This window comes from Agelaius phoeniceus, chromosome 15 (genome assembly GCF_051311805.1).
Source record: "Agelaius phoeniceus isolate bAgePho1 chromosome 15, bAgePho1.hap1, whole genome shotgun sequence".
Classification (NCBI taxonomy): Eukaryota; Metazoa; Chordata; class Aves; order Passeriformes; family Icteridae; genus Agelaius; species Agelaius phoeniceus.
In genome coordinates, this window is record NC_135279.1 from 7,937,394 (window position 1) to 7,959,046 (window position 21,653).

At 46.5% G+C, this 21,653-nt stretch overlaps 1 protein-coding gene across 1 annotated transcript in view; it reads left to right on the forward strand.

Annotated features, from left to right (window-relative positions):
* Positions 1-21,653, forward strand: part of COL23A1 (collagen type XXIII alpha 1 chain) — a 184,864-nt gene that overhangs the window by 125,883 nt on the left and 37,328 nt on the right. The window contains exons 3-5 of the mRNA XM_077186588.1: positions 1,438-1,482; positions 9,491-9,533; position 9,769. Coding sequence (XP_077042703.1) covers positions 1,438-1,482; positions 9,491-9,533; position 9,769 — 89 coding nt within the window. The remainder of the gene's footprint in view (positions 1-1,437; positions 1,483-9,490; positions 9,534-9,768; positions 9,770-21,653) is intronic.

Genomic DNA, 21,653 nt, shown 5'->3' on the forward strand with positions numbered 1-21,653 from the left:
GGGTGGTGCAGGTAGAGAGGCTTTAATTGCTCAGTCACCAATAGTCTCCAAGGTTGAAAAAGGTGCTTCATCAGAGCTGTGGTTCCTCTCCAAAGCAGCTGGACTCAGGGATGGAAGAAGTAAACCTTTCTCCTGGCTGTAATGTGCTTTCAAGGAGGCTGCAAATACGTTGGGGGATTTTTTTGTATCCCCTGTAGAAACTTGTGAGCAAGTTACTCAGAGAGTACTGGTAGATGTTTCTACCAATCATTTGTGACTACCCAGGGCTTCAGTCTGCAGGCTGCCAATCCCATAGCAAGGGAGCAGGTGGGGTTTGGGCTCCCACTGGAGCCCCTGTGAGGGCAGGGGTCCCCTGGAGCTCCGTGGTGGGCTGGGGAGGGGGAGTGCTGGACAGTGTATCCAAACTTCAAAGAGGAGAACTCCAGGCTGTGGCTGAAATTCTGGAGATGCAGTTGCACATTTGAGCACAGAAATGTTTATGCAACAGGAGAAATTCTGATAGGAGTGCAGAAATATTTAATGGTCTTTGTTTATCATCCTTTTCCAGAAGAAAGGAGAGGGAGCAGCGTTGTTTCACAGATAAAAAGCGAGTTCTTGCCTTTTGTTAATGTTATTGTCACTCAGCAAATACTCCACCAGAGCTGGCTGACCTGCTGCAGGAGGCTGCAAAAAGGAGCTTTTTCTCCCAGCCTGGTAATGCACATGGTGTGGGAGAAGTGATGCTTCCATGTGCCAGGCAAGGAATGCTGGCTGCAGCAGAGAGGCTGCAACACAAGGGCATGAAGGATGTGGTGTTATGGCTTTGCCAGGGTCATGGATGCTCTGTGAGTGCTGGAGCAGTACTCTGTATCAGAGTTTATTGTTTGAGTGGTTTTTTTTCCCTTAATTAAGGGTATTTTGTCACTTATGGCATTTTATTGAACCCTTCGCCATTGCTGCCCAGTAGGGTAAGAATACAGCAAGCTTCATATATGAAATTAAAAATGTATGATTAAATCTAGGCTGTCAGCAGTTGCACAGAAGCAGCTCTGACTCAGATAATTATTAGTATCAAGAGGTTCATGTTCATTGCTTTAATACTTTAAATATTGTGATTTGCAAGTCTGTAACAGCATTTGCAGCATGCAAGGCCTGCACAGCAATGCTGCTTGCTCAGCAAAGGATTTTTCCCAGAATTTTGGATCATGTTAGATCGGGGGTTCTCTGCTATGTAAGCAATACTGATAACTGCAATACCTGCTTCCCAGCTTGCCTTGGAATTACATTGTGGGAGGAAAAGTGGGATTTAAGTTGTGCAGCACAGCAATTGTTTTGGTGTTTGTGAAAGGGGGGAAGACATGACATGGCTCCAAAGGGGAGGACCTGTGGTAGATGCTGTGCTGGGCTGGCTGCCCATGGGCCATCACTAACCCTGTGCTCTCTGCCTGCCTCCCACAGGGCCCCCGGGGAGGCGAGGGAAGCCCGGCCGGCGCGGAGAACCCGGTAAGCATCACCTGCCCCAGGGACACACAGGGTGCCAGGGGGTGCCATGGGGGTGCCAGGGGGTGCCATGGGGGTGCCAGGGGGTGTCATGGGGTGCCATGGGGGTGCCATGGGGGTGTCATGGGGTGTCATGGGGGTGGGAGCCTTGGGGTGATGCCACCTGCCACCTCCATTTAACAGGCTGTGGAACAGGGGCTTCCCTCACCCCTGTGGGCTGGGCATGAAGGGTTTTAGCAAAAACTTAAAAAAACCAAACCAAAACCAGCTCCCAAAGCCCTAAAAACCAAAAACAAATTTAAAAAAACGTAAAAAGAAGAAACCAACCAATCAAAACAAAAAACCCCAGTTCCACTCAAAACACCCACAGCTGTTGTATCTTTTGTGCATCCTTCCATTTCTCTTTGTAGCATTCAGCCTCATCACTGCCCCACCCAACACTGAAGAGGGACAGGGAAATAGGGAAAAAGGGAATGGAGCGTGGAAATAGGGAATGGAGCATGGAAACAGGGAATTCCCCAGCCATGCTGGGTGGGAGGTGTGCACTGGCTTGTTCTCTGTGTTGCCTGCCAGCCATGGGGTGGTGGTGTCTGCATTTGGGAGTCAGGGATAACCAAACCTCAGCCACCGGCCCTGGGCACGTCCCCTGAGCATCACTGTGCCCTCAGCCTGGCTGAAAGCTCAGAGCAGCCTTGCTGGGAGTTTAATTTGAGCTGTAATTCTGTGTCCCTGTCACTTGAGTGTATCTGGTGAGGTCTGGGGCTTTGTGCCTGTCTCTGAAATGGGAAAGGCTCCCCCTGTTTCAGCTGGGGAGAGGTGGTGTTTGCATTCTGCTCTTGGGTCTGAGTGCTGCTGGAGAAGGGAGAGATGCAGCTGGTGTTGCTGTTTCTCAGGAAAATTGACTGGGATGTGCCCAGAGAGCCAGGCAGTTCTTGGGATTGCCTCACTGTGCCAGAAAGCAGCACATGGAATCACATATCCCTGCTCTTAGGCTGTTGGACACTGACAGAATGAACAGGAGCCAATGGATTTTCATTTAGTGAGGAGACTGAATTCTGTCCTCTGCTGCATCTTGCTATTAAAAATTCACAACTGGGATTTCAAAAAGGGCAGCATAATTTTCTGATCACCAATATTTTGAACAATTTTTTAACTCTGAGGAAGAGAAATTGAGTGGATTGTGCTGCACATCAGCAGCAGCACCTGCACTCCTGGACTGAGGGACAAGAAAGGCAGGCAGGCTTTTCCTTCTCCTCCACTGCTGGTATTCCTGAGTGCATTAGAGGTTTTCTCAGATATTTTAGTTCCTGAAGCATCAGGGATTTACTCCTGGCCAAGAGGTAGGTGCTGATGGAGTGGTGGTGGATCCCAACCAGCTTTGTTAATTTGTTTCATTTTCCCAGCAGCCAGGCTGTAGGAACAGCCACCAGACAGCTTTGATTATTTTCTTGGGTTTTTAAAAAAAACACCTAAGGGCTTTAAGGAGCACAATGGAATACAGCATTCTAGCAAGGGCAGCTGGAGAGGTCAGCCAGCAGGTCTGATCTTATATGCAGGCATTTGTGTAAACACTGTGCAAGATGTGTCTCTGGTCCATACAAAAATCTGGGAGGTAACACTGGGCTCACACATGCCCTTAAATCTCTTCTCCCTGCAAAACTCTTGAAAAGCATCAGTTTCCCTTGTGCTGTGACACATCTGCAGATGCACTCGAGCATCCCTCTGATGAAGCAGAAAGCTGCCAGGGAATCAATGCAGAGCCAGCAAGAAAACAAACATTGTAAAAGATTAAAAAAATAAAATTAAAAAAGAAGAAATCAATTATTGACGATAAAAGATTCCAAACCTTAGTAACAACTTTTTAAAATTTCTGTAATTGTGGAGGAGAACAGAGAAGAGTGCAGCTGCCACCCACTGCACACAGGCACACACTGGGGCTCCCATGCAATCCAAGGAATGCAGTGCAGAGCCTGCACTGCCCCAATGCAGATACACAGGGGCAGGCATCCTGCTGTGTGTTGCTTTTGGCTGAGCTGACTGATGTTTGTTTCTCCAGATAACTTGAATATATATTTCTATATCTGTTTGAGAACCTGACCACACATAAACTGGGCCCTTGTTCCTTCGCTACAGCTGATAAATGTGAATAAAACTTTGTTTGTGTAGCATGCTGGTGTCCATCCCCAGGGACCCTGCCTGGTTAGGGCTTCACAGCCTCCAGACAAAGGCTCTTGAAGAGCCAGAAGGCTCAGCCCTGCCAAGGGAAGTGTTTTTCTTTGGCCTTTGTTGAAATAGTCATGTTGAAAAAGCTTTTCAGATTATATTGAAACTTTCAATGTATATCTTTAAGAAACAAGCAGAGAAGCTGTTAAGAGATACTCCTGTCCCTTTTAATCACACCCTCTTGTTGATCTAAACCAAGACTGAATTTTGCTTTTTTCTTCTGCCATGATGGATTCAGATGAAAAAAAAAAAAATAATCCTACAGCTCTGTTTCTCTAAACTAAGAATTCATCATCATAAAAACACATTGGGACAACTGCTCTGTTCCATAGATATGCACCATACCATAAAAGATTAATTTTTAAACCATTTATGGCAAAAAACCCAACTATTTAGACTGTTTGGATGTGGGACAAGCCTGGCCTGGCTGCACATGTTTCAAAAACACTTGTTAAACCAATGGGGTGAGCCCCCATTGCCCCCAGAACCTGCTCAGGGCAGGCAGGGGGTCCTGCTGGGCCTTGCCTCTGGGCTGGTAGTTTATTTTGCTGTAGAGCAGCATAAAGGCAACAAGTTTCCCCCTGGGGAGCCCTGGAGGGCAGAGGGGGCTGCACTGAACCCCAGCCTCCCTTTGGGTTCACCTCTCTGGTGGCAGCTCCAGCTCCCCGTGGTGGCACAAAGGTCCCCCTGTCACCCCTGAGCTCAGACACAAGGGTCAAGTGCCTGGGGAGTGTTTCTGCCCCCATCAGCCCAGCTGAACAAACCAGGGAGCAGCTGAGTCCAATGGCTCCATCCAACCCCTTTGATTTCCTCTCTCCATCACCTGGCCCTGTGGGGATCCCTGCTGCAGCAGAGGAGCAGTCCTGGGGCTGGGCACAACCACTGCACATCTTTTAGAAACCAATTTATCCCACTACCACAAGGCCAGAAAATTCACACCAGCAGCTTCCCTGGGCGATGTCACTTTGGCTGTTTGGTCTGGTGCAGCAAGCCCTGAGCTCCATCCCACCCTGCCAGGACAGACACAAGGGTCCCAGCACCCTTATTCCTGCACATGATCATCAGCAGCTTCTTTTCCAGCTGGAAAGCAAGCACAGCCTTGAAGAGTCATGTGCACCCACCCATGGAAGCGGTGTCTAGAAAGAAAAACACATTTTAATACAATTTTATGTGGGATTTTCAGCCTCCTCTCACTGTGGGGTTGGAAGAAAGGTTTTGCAGCACTTGCTGTCCTGATTGGCCCTGACAGCCAGCCTGCTCATCTCAGATGCGGTTCCTTTTCCTTGCCAAAGGCAAAATCAGGTTTAATGTCATGTTAGCTTATTTTTCCAATGTGATATGTCCCAGTGAGGACACAGTTCAACTGCTGGAGTGAGCGTTTGTGAAATCACACGGATTTTTGCCGGGGACCTGGGAGGTTTTGCTTCCCCTCTTGCTGCCAGCTGGTGCTGTGTGAGCAGGATGGGGTAGGGATGCACAGCCCTCACGGGGCTCTGTGTTTATTGTTATAAAGACTGAGCCATGCTGGGGTGTTCCTGAAGGATGGAGGAACAGGATCCAGGATTTGGGAGCTTAGCTGGAGTATTGGTTCAAAGGCTTTGCACGACTAGGTGGTGGGAGATGATGTTCCTGTCTCTTGGAATATCACTCTGCTTTCTCCCCCTGGCTTAACAATTGATCCAAAAACTGATCTGAAGCTCAAAATCTCTCAAAATAAACCAGGAGACAATCCACATGAAATGTTCAGCTTGGCAAGTCTCTGAGTTAGGTTCTGCTCTCCTCACACGAAGCAAGAGCTGCCCCAGGACACAGACACCCAGAGCTGATGGCTGGGGTGCTGTGCAGCAGCTGTTTGCATCAGCTGTGCACAGCTACAGCCTGGGGGGATAAACATTGGCTGGTTTGGGCACAAAATTCCCTTTACAGGTGAGCCTGACAGGGCATTTTTTTTTGAAGTGTTATTTAATTGGAAAATCCTGACTTGGCATAATTTCTGTCTGTAGCAGAAAAGGTTTTGTTTACAAAATGTTTTTGTCTCAAAAGCAGTTTTTGGGAAAATGTGTTGAAATTTTGCTATGAGATAGAAGTCTTCTGCCCACCACCCATGATTTTTTCTTTTTCTTTACATTATGCTGCAGGTATTGCCTTAATTTGAACTTCTAACAAAGATTTAATTCAAAGGAGTTTTTTGTTTGTTTGGGAGGGCTTTTTTCTTATAGCTATTCTGTTTGTGCAAATATCATGATTTGGAACAAGAAGGAATCTAAAGCTTTTTTAAAAGGAAAAAAAACCAATGTGATTTCTATGCAGGGAAGGCTTATTTCTCTCCCAGGCCTATATATACTTATAATCCCATATTTTACATATCAAGATTTATGCTTTCAAACCCATTAGCCTTGTGATTGAATAGACAATTGCAAATACACAGTTGTTGCTATTCAGTAAGTACACATGGGGCTGCATGTGGGTAAATCACACAGAAAACTGTATTTATTTGGGGATTTCTATTGCTCCCCCTATTTCTCACTATGAACTGCCTGTGACAACCTCATACTCAAGGACTTCTGCTGGGCTTCAGGAAAAATCTAATCTGGCTCTCAGTAATGAGCCCTTCCTAGGAGAGCATATTCCCTGTGTGCCCCAGCACTGAGGCACAGATGGGAGGTAGAGGTCAGCACACAGTGACAAATGAAGTTTTTCCCAGATTCTGTGGCTTCTTATGGCTGTAGCAGTTGTTACCTGTTGTTACCCATGGCTCAGTTGCTCGCCTTACAGCATCCCAAATTAATAGCTCTATGTGTATGTATATACATTGTGCTTGTGTTTAAATACACATAGCCATGTATCAATATAGATTTTTTGTTTTTACTATATTTTTTTTACATCTTCAGGTGGCCACAAATGCATGTTTGCTCTCTTGGGGATGGGCTATTTGCCCTTTAGAGTTGCAGCAAAGTTCCCTCTGACTCTTCCTGAGCTGTTGGAAATGTCTGTGTGGTTTTGTTTCCCCTGCCTGGCTCTCTCCTCTCATGGCAGGAGAGCTTGCATGATAAATGACTTGCAGATTTAACAGAAATATCATCTTATCCCAAAATTTCCAAGCTGAAAAAATACTTGGAAATAAATGACTGTGACCTGTCATTTCCCATATGTTTGTGTACTGCTGGGGATGATGCTGCTGTGACCCACTCGGGCTTTGGATATACAAAATAACATCCATGTTGGTCCATCAGGAAATCTGGGTCATTAATTTTTAATGAGTTTGATTTTCACCTCCTGCTAGCACAGCTGTGCATGCTCTTAAGGAATCTTTTTGTGTTTCCAAATATCTGAATGCCCTTGCATGCTTGAGCACAAGGTGTTCACTCCTGGTTACAGCAGCATCCTCCCTGTTCAGGTGAATCAATCATAGACCAAAATCTCTGCATTTGCAGGATATTTTTGTCTTTCTCCTCTTCCTTCTGGAATCAGCCCCCAAGTTAATTTGTCATGTAGTTTTCAATACACAAAGGCTGTTTCCAACTTTTATTTATTGTAAGAAGAATTTCCAAGTTGTTTCATTCTCCCTTGCAGCCTCTCAAACTGATTATCACCAATCAAAATTATTAGCAGTAAATTCTGGCAAATTTCTTTGAAAAGAGCATAAATCTTGTGCAATGTGCCCACAATGATGAGATGGCTGGATGAGGGGCAGCCCCTGGGTACAAGATCGGCTTCTTTATTTATTGTTGAATTGCAAAAATATTTGACTTTTTTTCCATAAGAAACAAGTGCATGGTGGCTGGGCTGTTGAAAAACACATTCAGCAAACCAGAAAGTTGTGTTGTTCTTAGGAGGAGAGAAGATCAGTTCAATAGGTTTAACTTTATGCCTTAATGAAGATTTATTTAGCCTCAATTGGCCAACAGCACAGTGAAAGATTGGTGTAACTCCTCTGGTGAGGCTGGAGAACATCCAGAGGTGCATTTACAGACCCTCCCATTTGACTGATTCCTGAGTTTGGGAGGAGGAAGCACTTTAAAAGAGCACTTGCCTGCACATGTTGGGGAGAAAAAACCAGTAGCTGAGGAAAGGAAAGTAGGCAACAAATTCCAAAGAGATTATAATTGGTACATGATTGAAATCCCATATTAAAATAATTTCCTGCACACTTCTTTGAGACTTAAGTCTTGACTTTTCCACAAAAGGGCGCTTGTGGGTAGCCTGGTGTAAGTGAGTTAATAAATCAGGTTTATGATTCTCAGTTAATAAATTGGCATAGAGCCACTGGCTTCTGTATTCAGGAGAAATTAAACCAAGGAGAGCAAGTTGAGCCCCTGTGCTCCTGGCCTGGAGGCTGTCCCTGCCCCAGGTGTGGCTGTGTGGCCCTGGCCCCCTCCAGGTGACAGACACAGGTCAGTGGGATGGTTCTTGGTGCACTGCCAGCCATTGCTTGTTGCCACCCCTCATTCTTAGGCTTGTTTGGTTTTTATTTAATTCAACTCAGCCATGTTTTTAATTTTAAAATTAATTTAAAAATCCTTGAAAAGGCATTGACTTGAAATATGTTTCTTCAATAATATTATTGAATAACATAGATGAACAAAGCTTTTTTTTTTTTTTTTTTTTGCCTCCATTTTAAGCTTTTCCACTTTTTTTTTTCCTTTTCTAATTGTGTTTCTAGTTTCTGGTTTTGATCAGGCAAGAGTCAGAGCATGAATAAATCCCAGACAGAGCTATAGGCTGCCTCATGAACAGGAGTGCAGCATGGATTGCTTTGCATTAGGGCTCAGTGCTCACATCAGGGCAGCACCAGCTTGAGCAAGCAGTGGGAAAACTGCAGAAATTGCTGTGGCTGTGGTGAGCACCCTGCCCTGCTGGGGGATTTGGGGGAATGTTTCTTTTCCTCCTGCTCTTAGAGGCAGCCTCAGACTGTGCCCCTGGCCCCCAAAGCCTGACATGGGTGTGAGGGAATTTCCCTGGAGCTCAGGCACTGAGCAGGGACACAGGGAACAGGAGCAGGGGCACACGAGGGTGGCACAGGGAACAGGAGCAGGGGGACACAGGGGTGGCACAGGGAACAGGAGCAGGGGCACATGACGGTGGCACAGGGAACAGGAGCAGGGGGACACGGGGGTGGCACAGGGAACAGGAGCAGGGGCACATGAGGGTGGCACAGGGCTCTGGGGGGGTTTTTTGGTTTGTTTTTTTTTTTTGTGACATGCTTGCAGGTCAGGGAGAGGGGGGCACATCCGACAGAGACATTTGAGGTCTGTGGAAGCAGCAGCACTGCCCTTGTCAGGTCCCTACCACACTGCTCCTCTGGCTTTTGTGAGCTTATATCCTGCTCCTCCTGCATTACCCAAAGGATAAATAAGATCCATGGTGAAAATATAGATTTTATTGGTAAAAATTTGCACATTTTTCTGGCCACGTCTGTCTCCTTCCTGCTGGCCACAGGTGGTGCCCAGGGCCATGATGCCCTGCACAAGGGTCCTGCCCTGTGACATGCCCAGGGCCTTGTGGGGGGAGAAGAAACAGAGAAGAAACAGAGTCATACTGTGAAAAAATGGGAAAAAAGGTGGTTTTACAGCCCTGTCAGTACTGCTGTGCCAGCAGCACGGGTGAGATGGAGCTGTAACAGGAGGGTGTGGATGGTGCTGAGTGTATCTGCAAAGTCATCACATGGAATTGGACTGAAGAGTCCTAAATCATTCTGCTGTTGGTTCCTGCTTTCTGTTGCTTTATCAGGTTGCACTTTTTCTTTGTAACTGACTTTTTTCTTCTTTGTTTTTCTTTTGTTTTCCAGGACCTGCAGTAAGTATCGTGGACTTTACTGTTGGATCAACAAAGTTAAGGCTTCCCCTTCCCCTGCCTTTCAGTGTCCTTGCAAAAGCACAGCATTTTTTGGTGGAGGTGTGTCTGGGAACAAAATCAGTACCAGATGCTGCTGGATTTTTTTTTTTATTTTCCTGATTGTAGACAAATTGTGGGGGGAATTTTAAATGTTTAACTTGCTGCTCCAAGGGACTTCCACTAATTTTAAACTCAGAAAATATTCAGTAAAAAGGAGTTTTCCCTTTAAAGAGTTCTTTAGTCTGCCTCTATTTAACAGAAAGAGTGCTGTACTAATATTTAACATTTTACTGGGTTTATTGATTCTAAAGCTCTGTCTTGCTTTTCTTATCTATTGTGTTTCCAGCATTTAATATGGGTTTGGTTTCCTCACAAGGGGGGCTAGAGGGAAAACCATAGCTTGCTTGCTTCTTTCTTTGAAGTCTTGGGTAGAATAATGAGCATTCCTACCAATGCAACCAGAAAATTTATGGGGAAATAGTTGTTTGAAGGGGTAATAGTTGAAAATGTGTCAACTCCTCCTTTCAAATGTTCAGACGTGCCTTTGGCTGTGCCACCACATCCAAATCTGTTGTTCTCCTGCTGGTTTTGGAGTGAGAATTTATGTTTTATTTGTGCCCTCCCAGTTGCTGAGGGTTGCTTTAAAAAATAAATTATGGGTATTAGGTGCTCCTGGTTTTCTACCTTTCTTCCCCCAGAGGAGGAGGAGGAGGAGGAGGAGGAGGAGGAGGAGGAGGAGGGGTTCAGGCTGTTTGCAGCCACATTTCCTTGTCTGTCCTTGCACTAGCAGAGGCATTTCTTGTTGTTCTCTTCCTGTAGAACCTCACTGGGTTGAAAGGGCTTATTTTAGGGAAAATAAATTTGGCTACTATTCCTGGGCTAATAAATTCCCAGTTCTGTTTTGGTGACAAGGACTGGGGGCTGTCCCAGCACCATGGCTTTGGTTCTCCTGGGACTGGCAGCCCTGCCTGTGGGTTTAGTGAAGAGTTTTCAGCCCTTTGAATTTTTGCTTCTATTTCAAGATAATTTTTTAACCTAAATACTTAAGAGGGGGTTGAGCAAAACAATTATTTGGGATTACAAATAAAGAGGATAGTGGGATGCTGCCTGTTTAAAACTCCCCAAATGCACCTTTAAGGCACAGTCTCCATTGACTGAAGAACTTTGGCCAGTTGGGAATGGGTTTGTGTGGCTGTTTGGTCGTGCTCAGAGGCTCCTCTGAGCCCACAGGCAGCCAGGGCTGGTGCTGCCTCACGTGTGCTGTCTGCTCACGTTTATTATGGCCATCCAGCACAGGCAACATATGGTGCACTATTAATTTTTCTTTGTCTCTAGTTGGTTTCATTTCCTGGTTCCCACGGCACTATTGAATTGCAAATGGAGCACAGGGGAGATTTAACACAAACAAGACCTTTTTTTCCTTTCCTCTCCCCTTGCCCTTCTTTGAAAGACAACTCCTGGTTTAGTTAATTTTTGGGTTGGGTGGGGTTGGTTGGTTGGTTTTGTTTTTTTTTAATCCTGCTTTTTAGCATAAATGGCCTTTGCCAGAGACTTCTTTAAGCATAATATAAAATAAGTCCTAGAACCCACAGAACCACAATATTATTTTATTTTAACAGTACTGCATTTATTAGTTTCTTCTGTTTCTTGATTTAGGCCAGAAGGAATTGATTACTTCTTACATGTACAGCATTACACTGCTCTAACTGTATCCCCAATTCTGTTGTTCCCTAGTAGCAGTTGTTCTGGTATTTTATTCTTTTGGCTGTCATAAGTTAGTTATGCATATAAAATTATTAGAATTTGTGGTACAGGATTTGTGGCTCATGGATGATTGATTGTCCTGTCTGTGAGTAAGGGGTATTCTGCTCAGATATACTATAAAACCTCTGTTTTGGAGAGTATTAAAATCACATGCTGGGTAGGAAATTTCTGCAATTGAAATATAGGCTTACCATAGACTGTAATTGAGCATTTACAGTCACAGATATTAGCAAACACTTTATGTGCTAATGTGCTGGCTGGGGAACTCACCAGCAAGCGAGGGCAGGGTGTTCCAAGTGTTTCCTATTTATCAGTGTGTGCTCCCTGCCTTACCTCTCCATAAAGCTCCCTGTACCCTTTATCCCAAGCTGAAAGTGGTTAAACAGGCAGTTGCTGGAGTCAGTGTTGGATCTGGATGAACCAGGAGTGCTGCAGGAGGCATTACAGCTGCAGGGGTGCTTAGGGGAGGGGAGAACCCCTGTGAGTGGTGTGGAGGGGCTGCAGGAGCTGTCCCATGCCATGAGCAAAGCCTGACTCCAGTTCTGCACCCACAGCACACTGAGATCACCTGTGTTTGTGCAGCAGGTGACATTGCTGCAGCAGGTGACATTGCTGCACAGGCAGTCCCCTCATTGCCTGTTGCTGTGCCAGCTGATCCCCACCAGCTCCTTCCTGGGTCTTGCCCTGGGTCTGCTGTAGCTCAGGGCATGGTCAGCAGCCCCTCGGGCTGTAAACACCTCTGGGAATCCCCTGAGCAGAGCAAGGAAGGTGAAATGCCCTGACTGGGCTGTGTTTTGTTCTGCTGATCCTGCAGCTGCTGCTAGGCTCTGCAGTAGGGTCATTCCCCACAGCATCAGCTGTGCTTTCTGCTTCACTGCAAATAATGCAAAGTTTAGATGTGAGCTGGGAGAGTGCATCCTGCAAGGAAGTCAATGGATTTAGAGGGGTAAACTTCACAGAATCAAGTGCTGGAGCAGGAGCTTGAAGCTCAGTGATTGCTGTCCTGGCTGCTGCCTCAGCCTCCACGACCTCTCCCCAGCACTGGGGTGTTTTCTTTCCTCCTGGCACCCCCATCCCAGGGCAGCTTTATGGCCAGGACCCAGTGTGTGCCATGCATGTCTGTGGCTCCAGGGCCAGCAGGGGCTGGGCACTGGCAGCAGGGATGTTGGCAAAACCCTGGTAAGTAGCCAAAGGGGGGCAGGGGATCACAATCCAGGGAAATCAGGGAAAATGCACTGTAGGTGTGAGCCCTCTGATAGGAAAGTTACCCCAGAGTTTAGTTTAGGGCTGGCTGGAGAGCTGATGGCCCCGTGTCCTGCCATGCTCTGTGATGTCAAGCTGCTCCAGGTGCACTGACTGACTCATGTCCCTTGTTCCCCCACAGGGGCAGTCAGGACGCGATGGGTACCCGGTAACTCCACTGCTCCTTGATTTTTGTTCTTTTCTAATCTGTGCTCTGTGGTCCTCTCCAGCATTTTCCGTGATTTTCCTTGCCTGTTTTAAGCTGCTTTTTTTCACTTTTTCCCTCCTCTCTTTCTTCATTAGTAATAGCTTTTGAGGGATTCAGCCCTAAAACTTAAAAGCCTGAGCAATAATCTCCCTTAATGTTTATAGGGATGAAACACTTGAGCCCTTTCATGGTTGTATTCATGCTCTTATTTAAGAGTTCACTGGACTGCAAAGTGAGTGAAGGCTTTGGGGTTTGTCCCACTTAGAACTCTAAGAGGGGATACTGGTGAAAGAGCCTCAGGTGTTGAGATAGATCCTCATTTGCCCATATCCAAAAATGTTTCCATGGGTGCAGAGCTGTCCTGCTGGGTGTGCAGGAGGAGGGAGCCCTTGTTCTGGCCAGACCCCAAACCTCAGCCTTCTGGCTGGCTGCCCTGCCCCTCATCAATGGATGGCCACAGTGCTCCAGCTCTGAGGGGCTCAGCAGCTCATCAGGGAGCCACTCCCAAGCAAGAACTTGGTGTAAGGGGTTGCTAAAAAGCACTGTAAATTCTCCATGGCATGGAGAGAGATCTTCCAGCTCTGCTCTTACTTTTTGAATTGATGCAGTGAGCTCTGCACTGCCTGTTGTTCTGGAAGGGGTGTATTGGCTTTCCTTAGCCTTCTCCTTCCTGTGGTTGATGCCCTTTTTTCCTTTTTTTTTTCCCTTCTTTTTTTTCCTTTTTTTTTCCTGAATGGGTGTGTTAGGAAAACTCCCTGCTTGTCTTTGCCACCTCATGTCCTGGCCTGGCTCCCCTTGAGTGCCCAGAAATTACAGAAACACCTATTGAGTTGTATGTGTTCCATGGAGCTCAAGAGAGGAGGATTGGAAGGGAATTCCAGGGATATTTGCAGTTTTCACTTCCCCTGGACCCCTGTGATCCTCCCTGGGGAGGGCAGCAGCGTTTCCCCAGAAATGGAGAGAGGGGAGATGGGGTTAATTTTGCAGAACCAGCCTGTGTGGCCCTTGCATCCCTGCCAGGAAAGCGCTGGGGACTCCACCAAAGGATGAGGACAGAATTTTGCTGGGAGGGGAGGCTGTGGCCAGCAGGGAGGGCTCTGTGTCCAGGGAAGGGCTTTGTCTCCCTCAGGTGGCACCTGCCCGCAGCAGCCCCGAGATGCTGGAGCCAGGAGGTTGTACAGATGCCTCAGGGGTCTGTTGGAAATTAGGAGTTTAATTTATTAGAAGTTAAGATGTGAAATTTCACTCTAATGGGCTGTTGATTGTCATTTTTAGGGTGGCTTTTTGCCCTTGTGGGGTGTGGCAAACCCTGCTGGATCAGCAGTGCCCTTGGCAGGTTTGTCCCTTCTCCTGTATCAGTCATGTGGTTTAGTGGCAGAACTCTGAGAACCAGAAACTCTGGGAGGAAACAGGGACTGGGAGAGAGCACCAGCACTGTCCCCTGGGCAGCCTGGCACCTTGCCTGTCCCAGCTCCTGGTGGAGAGGGATTTTGGTGATGCTCCAGCACTTCTGGATGGTGTCAGGGGACTGGGAATGACCTCAACTCTGCTGCCACATCTGCACTGGGAAAATGGCGTTAACATCACCACAAGGCTTTTCCTCCTCTCTCTTACCCCCAGGACCTGCAGTCCTGGTCCAGGCTGGTCTTATCCTGACTTTGGAACCAGCAAACACTGAATGACTGCATCCACATGGCTGTGGCTGCACTGATTAACTGTATCTAATAAGGAGGTGAGGATAATTGTATTTCCAAAGCAAGATGTATCCCTGAAGAAGGAGGAAACAAACAGAAAGCAGGCTTGGGAGTATTATTCAGCAGAAGCATATGGGCAGCTTTTATTAAATCCAGTTACATATTCAAATGAATTTACTTATTTAGTTCCCTTCAGGGTGATCAAATAAACTCTGAGCTGTTTCAGGGTGGTGAAAATGCAGAGGTAGAAGGTGGCTATTAAGTGGTGTGTGGTGACACTTGCATCCACAAGCCAGCAGTGCTTTGAGCTGCTAGTTTATAACTGAGCTGCAAGCAAAGGAAGCTTTAAAGGGATGAAGTGATCCAGAGCTCTGGAAATGGGACTGAGGGAGAAAACAGCTTCCATAAGATGATTTCAATATTTTTATACTAAACATCTTAAGAGGAGAGGTTTGGGCCTTACAATAAAACTTTACAGCAGAAACAGTTTTTTTCTTTATGAAGTTCTGTAGGTTTATTGTTATTTTTGAAATCCCATAGAGGATTTTAGTTTCCATTTTTAACCCTATGGCATATCCTACTGACATTGTTGTAACAGCTATGAAGGATGCTGGGATTTGTTGCTCTTCTGCTCTTGTTTGATTTGGTTTTGACACCCCACTGATCATGCATCACAGCACACACCTCAGCCTGAATTTCAGTGTAAGGGCTGTATGGGTCTGTCTTCTCCTTCCCCAGTAACATTTGAACTTGGCCAATTTCAGCCAGATTTGCAGGAGGACAAAGACTTTGTGGAGAATAGTTCAACTGTTGACACTAGGGGCAGGCTAGGGGAAAAAGCCTTCCTGGTGCCCAGGGTGAGGCAGGAGCCAGGCTGCCACAGAGCTGCCTTGAGCTCAGCTTTGCATGGGGGCAGCAGAAAAGCAGGAAAAGCAGATGTGCAGCCACCACAACGATGGAAATGTGTTTCTTGCTGGGCAGGACCAGGCCCTGGGGCTGGGATCCCCTGGGAGGTGTCCCAGGCTGTGCTTCCCGAGGCCAGGAGCATCCCTGCTGCAGAGTGACTCCCCCTGACCTGGGGTGCTCTCAGCAGGTTGGGCCATTTGTCCTGGGAGCTGGGAGGGGCAGGGGGCAGAGGGGCTGTGCTGCTTTCCTGAGCAGGGCAGGCAGCAGCATCTGGGCAGGAGGAAAAGGAGAAAATGAGGAGCAGATGGGAGAGCTGAACTGTGAGGAGGCTTAGGGCTGACCTTTGAGAGCAGGAGGATCTCTGCATTGCACAGTTGTTTAATTGGATCTTAGGAAACACTTCTTCACCAAAAGGGTTGTGAAGCATTGGTCTGGACTGCCCAGGGAAGTGGTGGAGTTACTGTTCCTGGTGGGATTTAAAAGATGTGGCTCTTGATTTAGTGGTGTGCTTGGCAGTGCTGGGTTAATGGTTGGACTTGATGGTCTTAGAGGTCGTTTCCAGCCTGAATGATTCTGTGGTTCTAAGCAATGGCTGTGCAGTGCTCTTAGCAGTCCTGCCCCCATCTCTTTCTCTGCCTCATGCAGGGGTGGTTCTATTTGCCCTCAACCTACTCAGTTGTTCTCCTACATATTCCTCCTCTTTCCCAGTGAGATGCTGCCTTTGTGGTTCACCAGAACCCATTCCCTTCTCTTCTCCACTTACTGGAGAAGCCTTTTGAAGCCAAGGTCTCTGTTTCTTGAGAGTTTCATCTGCCTTCACTACTCATCCCTAAAATCAGTCTCAGCTCCACCACTACGTGACATCCCAAATGCAGGGCTGTCACTTCAAGTGGGAAGAAACCAAAAGAATGAAGTTGATTAATGAGGGGAATTACTTCATGTGCATGTCTTCATTAATAGAAAGCAGAGCAGAGAAGAGGCTTTGCAGAAGAAAAGTATGATATGAAACAGGATTGTCCTATTTTATGCATTTCCTTTAGAATACTAGGATTTATTTTTAGTTGAGAGGTGTGTTACCCATTTTGTCCCTCCGGTGTATAATGTTTGCCTTCTGAATTTTGTAAATCACTTGTGTGTTGCCTGGAAGACCTCAGACATCATCCTGCCCATCTCTTGCAGCAGTGGGAGCCTTTTGAGAAGGCAGGGAGAAAAGGCACCATGATCTGTCTGCTTAGAATAATGCAGCTTGTTACTGAAAATAATTCAGCATTAAGTGCCCAGCTCTGTGGTCCCCAGCACAGGAAGGATATTGATCTGTTGGAATGAATCTAGAGGAGGCCACCAGGGTAAATAGGGGAATGGAGAACCTCTGCTATGAGGAAAGGCTGAGAGAACTGGGATTTTTCAGCCTGGAAAAGAGAAGGCTTTGGGATATCCTAATTGCAGCTGTACAGTACCTGAAGGAGCTACAGAGGAGCTGGAGAGGGACTACTGACAAGGGCCTGGGGTGACAGGACAAAGGGATGGCTTCATACTGACAGAGGGTGGGGTTAGACAGGATATTGGAAGAAATTCTCTATTGGGAGGGTGCTGAGGCCCTGGCACAGGTTGCCCAGAGAAGCTGTGGCTGCCCCATCCTTGGAAGTGTCCAAGGTCAGGTTGGATGGAGCTTGGAGCAACCTGGGATAGGGGAAGGTGTCCCTGCCCATGGCAGAGGAGCTGGGTGTAAATAGTCTTTAAGGCTCCTTCCCACCCAAACCATTCCATGATTCTGTGACTAACAGACAGGTAACTGCACCAATATAATCAATTAATAGACTTTAGGTTAAAAAAGAATAATGACACAGACATTGCTCCATGCTGGCTTTTCATTTTGGGGAACAATTGCTCTGTCAGAATTGAAATACTCCTGTGCAGGCCATTCTCACATATTTATAGTCCAACTCAGGCTAGGGAGCTATTGGAGCTAAGCAGGTCAGCATCTTCAGAAACTTTTATTTTGGGAGCCTTGGACAGTGAGCTAATATCTTCCTTTGGCTGCAGTGCTGTAAATCCAGGCCTATCCACTGAAGTCAGCTGTAATGTATAAGCCAGAAATCAACTGGTAAGGATGGTAAAACTCTGGTTTTAATTAATTTTCAAGACATAAAGTGAAGCCAAATGTGTTTTTCTAGGCTGATGTCTGTGAGTGGGGTTGAAGAAGCATGTGTAGAAGGGAAGATGGTTCCCTGACATAAAAACCCAGCACAGTGAAGCGCTGGAACAGCCACTTTGGTTACAGGTCTAGACCTTGACCATAAACAGTGGAGTCTGGGGTTTTCTCTCCTCAGCAATTAAGAATTTCAGTTAGTACACAACTTAGGGAAAGTCTGTGCAAGCTTTTTGTGTGTGACCCATAAATATAATATGAATGCAGACAGGATGATGTGTGGGAAATGAGGAACACATGCCTCAGCCTCTTCCTGGTAGCAGCTCCTCTGTGCCATTGTGGTTCCTTTCTTACCAGAAAGCTCCAAGGCATGCACTTAACCAGGCATTTTGGAAATGGCAGCACCAGAAAACCACATGTGGCATTAATAACAAACTCCTTTTACAAGAGAACTGTAGGAGTAGGCTAAAATTGAACTGCCTGGTGTCTTGATGAATTGCCTCCACCTATGCAATTATCTCAAAGTGCTGTCGAGGTGCAGCCTGTGAGAGTGGCTGGAGGAGCCCAGTGTAGTTCTGGGATTGCTCTTTGTGCAAACCAGAGCAGCAGCAGCATTTTAGCTCTTCAGGAGGGGTGCCAGAAATCCCATGAGACCATACTATATGGCCAGACCTCATGGGTTGTGTGGACGCCGAATTTTCCTGGTGTTTTGCAGTGGGCAGCTGATTGCAGACCTTGGGTGGCAGCTCGTGCATGGACACAGCTCCTGTGGTGTCCAAAACACATTGCATGGGTCTTTTGGCTGGTTGTGCATTACTAGACTTGGGTACTTTTAAATATTGATGAAGGCTTCTGTTGGTGAGGTATTTAGATTTCTTAGCCAGGCTAATCAAGGTCATAACTGTAATTTAGGTTTCAGTCCTGTGTTTGTTTCCATGTTTCACTTGTAAATATCCAGACTTCAAGGAGTGTCTCCTGTGTGTGAAGTCATTTGCACACATACCTCTCCCAGTAAGAGCCCAAAAGACAGAAGTAACAAACATTCATTTTACAAGGCAAACTTTGTAGTTCCAGTCTTTTTCATTTTATTTTAATATCAGTTTTGTGGCCAATTCACGTAATTATTTGCCTAGAGGGAAAACCCTCTTTAAACAGGGGAAGCAGATCCAGCATGTTTTCCTGCTACATCCATTTGCTGGCTCTCTGATGTGGAAGCAACAATGATTTTGTGAAGACCAGTTCTTAATGGCAGCAGTTTATTTTCCTTTTGATTTAAAGGTAATTCTTCCACTGGGATAATAAAAAGTTGTCTTCCATCCCACCCGGTAGAGGAACTGCAGATGCATTTGTTTATCCTGTGTGGTTCCAATGGTTCTGGATGGGGAGAGGAGAGGGCCTGGTGAAGGTGCTGACAGCAATGGCAAGGAGAACTGTGCAGCCCAAATTGCACTGGCAGGGCAGAGGTTTGGTTTCTGGCTTCTCAGGCAGCTTTTCCTCTGGTTTCCTGTTTTGAGTGTGGAGTGCAGCTGGTGGATCTGCATCTCTGTTTGCAGTGTGTTTGGGTCCAGCCCTGTGTTGCAGAGGCTTGGTGTCTAGGCAGAGCAAAACTGAGAAAACCAAGAAGTTTTCTCATTAACCACCAAAGAGAGGTAATCCAAACAGAAGCTGTCAATGACAATGGTCTGGAAAGATTATAAAGGCAGTAAGCACTGAAGTGTTTGCTTGAAACACCAACATTCTTCCAGAATTACTTACCTACTTAAAAATTGCATTCCCAGCTCAGAGGCCATCACCTCTCTCATAGGTGGATATTAAAAAAATATATCCAAAGCCCAACTGGACATCAAATGCTTGAAGAAAGCAGTTGTGCGGAACACATGGGACTCATTTAAGCCTCAGAAATTTGGGGAAGTTGGGGAGCTCTTTCTTCCATAAGAGTACTTTGCTGTTTTGGAAGAGAACTGGTGCAATGTGATGCACAGAGTGAGTTCTCCCCTCTGAAATGGTGATCTGGCATGTCTGCCCAGGAGCCACAGCAGGCTGTGCTGGGAGAAGTGACCAAACTGGCTCTGTTCTGGCACCTCCAAGTGACCTTCCTCAAAAACCCTAGCAGGGCCCTGTGCAGCTCCAGCCCAGGGTTTGTTTCCCACCCCTTTGGACCAGTCAGTGTTAGATTTGATTCCAGGCGTTTTTCTTGAGCATCTTTGAGAAGACATCCAGAACAAAGAGGAAGCTCTGTGCACAGACAGAAGGCGGCACATCTTGTGGTTAAGGACAAGGCAGCTCCTGCAGGGAAAGGGTCCCTTATCTCATTTGAAACGCTGCAGAATGTGGCTGAAATGTCTGGAAGACAGCTGGGAATTGAAGTACTCTGGTGAGGCTAGCAATGCAAAGGAGGGGCTGAACAGTGGGCAGAGTCCAGTTCTGCCCCAAAAGCTTCCTGAGGATAGAGCTGGGTTTGTTTTTTCTGGTTTTGTCTGTTTGTTTGTTTCTTTCCCAAGGCTTTCAGGAGTGCTGGGGGCGTTGGTGCCCCGTGGAAGGGAGAGGGGCTGTCCTTGCAGAGGCCCCGGATGCCCGCCGGGCCCAGCCCAGCCTCTGAGGCGGCAGCTCCCTTGCAGAGCCATCTGGTTTGCATTAAGGGTGAAGTTTTTAGCAAATTACTGCTCCTTTCTGCTCTGTTTCCATCAAAGAATGGGCAGAGGCCTCCCAGCAATCTGTGGGCAGATTTTCTGGAGCAGAGCACAGATCTGGGGGGGTTTTTGTTGCCTTGTTAATGCACGCTTGGCCCTTATCAGGCTGCTCTGCATGGTTTACCTGGCACCTATGGCCGGCAGCCTGGGCTGAGGGACACGGCTCCCTCTGAGGAAATATTTCAGAGCCTTTGAGGGTTTGGTGATGCTGAGCCCTGCCAGACTCTGTGGGCAATGCTCAGGTGGCCTTTTTGGAAAGAAACGAGGGAGAGGGGTGAGGGTTGCTGCAGCAACCTGAGGGTGAGGAGGGCTCAGCTCATCCTGCAGCCCTGTTGGACCCAGGACATTCCTCTGGCTGCCCTGGATGAGTCGAGACCATCCACCTGTGCCTTCCATTTTAGTCGATGGAAAAAATTACCAACTTTCTGTGAAGATTTACAAGCCACAAGGGTTTGAGTAGAATGATAGTTCATTTGTCACAGGGTGAAAAAGTAGAATTTTGAGGTTTTAGAATGCGGGTTCAAGAAGGAAGATGGAGGAATCTGGGCGTGCCCTGTCCTTCTCCTTCTTCTTGTCCTCCATCTTCTGCTGGGATGGTGACACTTTTTGGTTGGTTTAGAGTAGAGACAGACTGTCTAACATAGATGATAGGTATTGGAAAATTATTGTAAATAAAGCACACATAGTTCTTAGTATAAAAAGTTAACACCACACCAAGGGTGGACAGTGTGTCACAACCCAACCTGCTGGACAGATCTCAGCAGGTCAGACAAAGAATGTAATAGATAAGAGAAAATAAACAACCTTGAAAAGCAGAACCAATGAATTTTGACTTCTTCTTTGGTCGTGGGGCTGGGAAAAAAGATTTTCTAACACCTCGGGGTCATCTCAACCACAGAAACCCGAGACAGCCCCATCCTTTGGGATCTCCCACAGCACTGGGATTGGTGTTACATGCAGGGAGATTAGATTTTGGGGAACCCCTAAATGCCCTTTCTCATAAAAAGAAATGGGGTTTTCTATCTGAGCAAGGACAGCCTGGCTCCGAGGCCACGCAGGATGCAGCCTGCATGTGTAAATTGTTTCCAAATGGAAACAATTAGTCTTGCAAGGATTAAAAAATAATGTCTCATCAACGTTGCTGTTTAGTGCTTGTAAGAAAATCGTAGAAGCTGTTTGGTTTGGGAATTTTTTTTAAACTATGTAAAAAGTTTTCATCTAGTAATGGAAAATGGATTTCCAGTTTGCATGTAGTCATGGTTTGCTCCATGACTGCATGGAGGAAATTTGGCTACATGGGGAATGTGTATTGGATAATACATTTTGTTGGACAAATAACTTTTTTGAAACAAAGAAAAAGAAAATTTTAAAAATTATTAATAAAGGTTAGTTTATAATCATGTTCATTGCTTAGAAAATAATATTTATTTTTAAGTGTATAGCAATCCCATCCCATTGCAGTG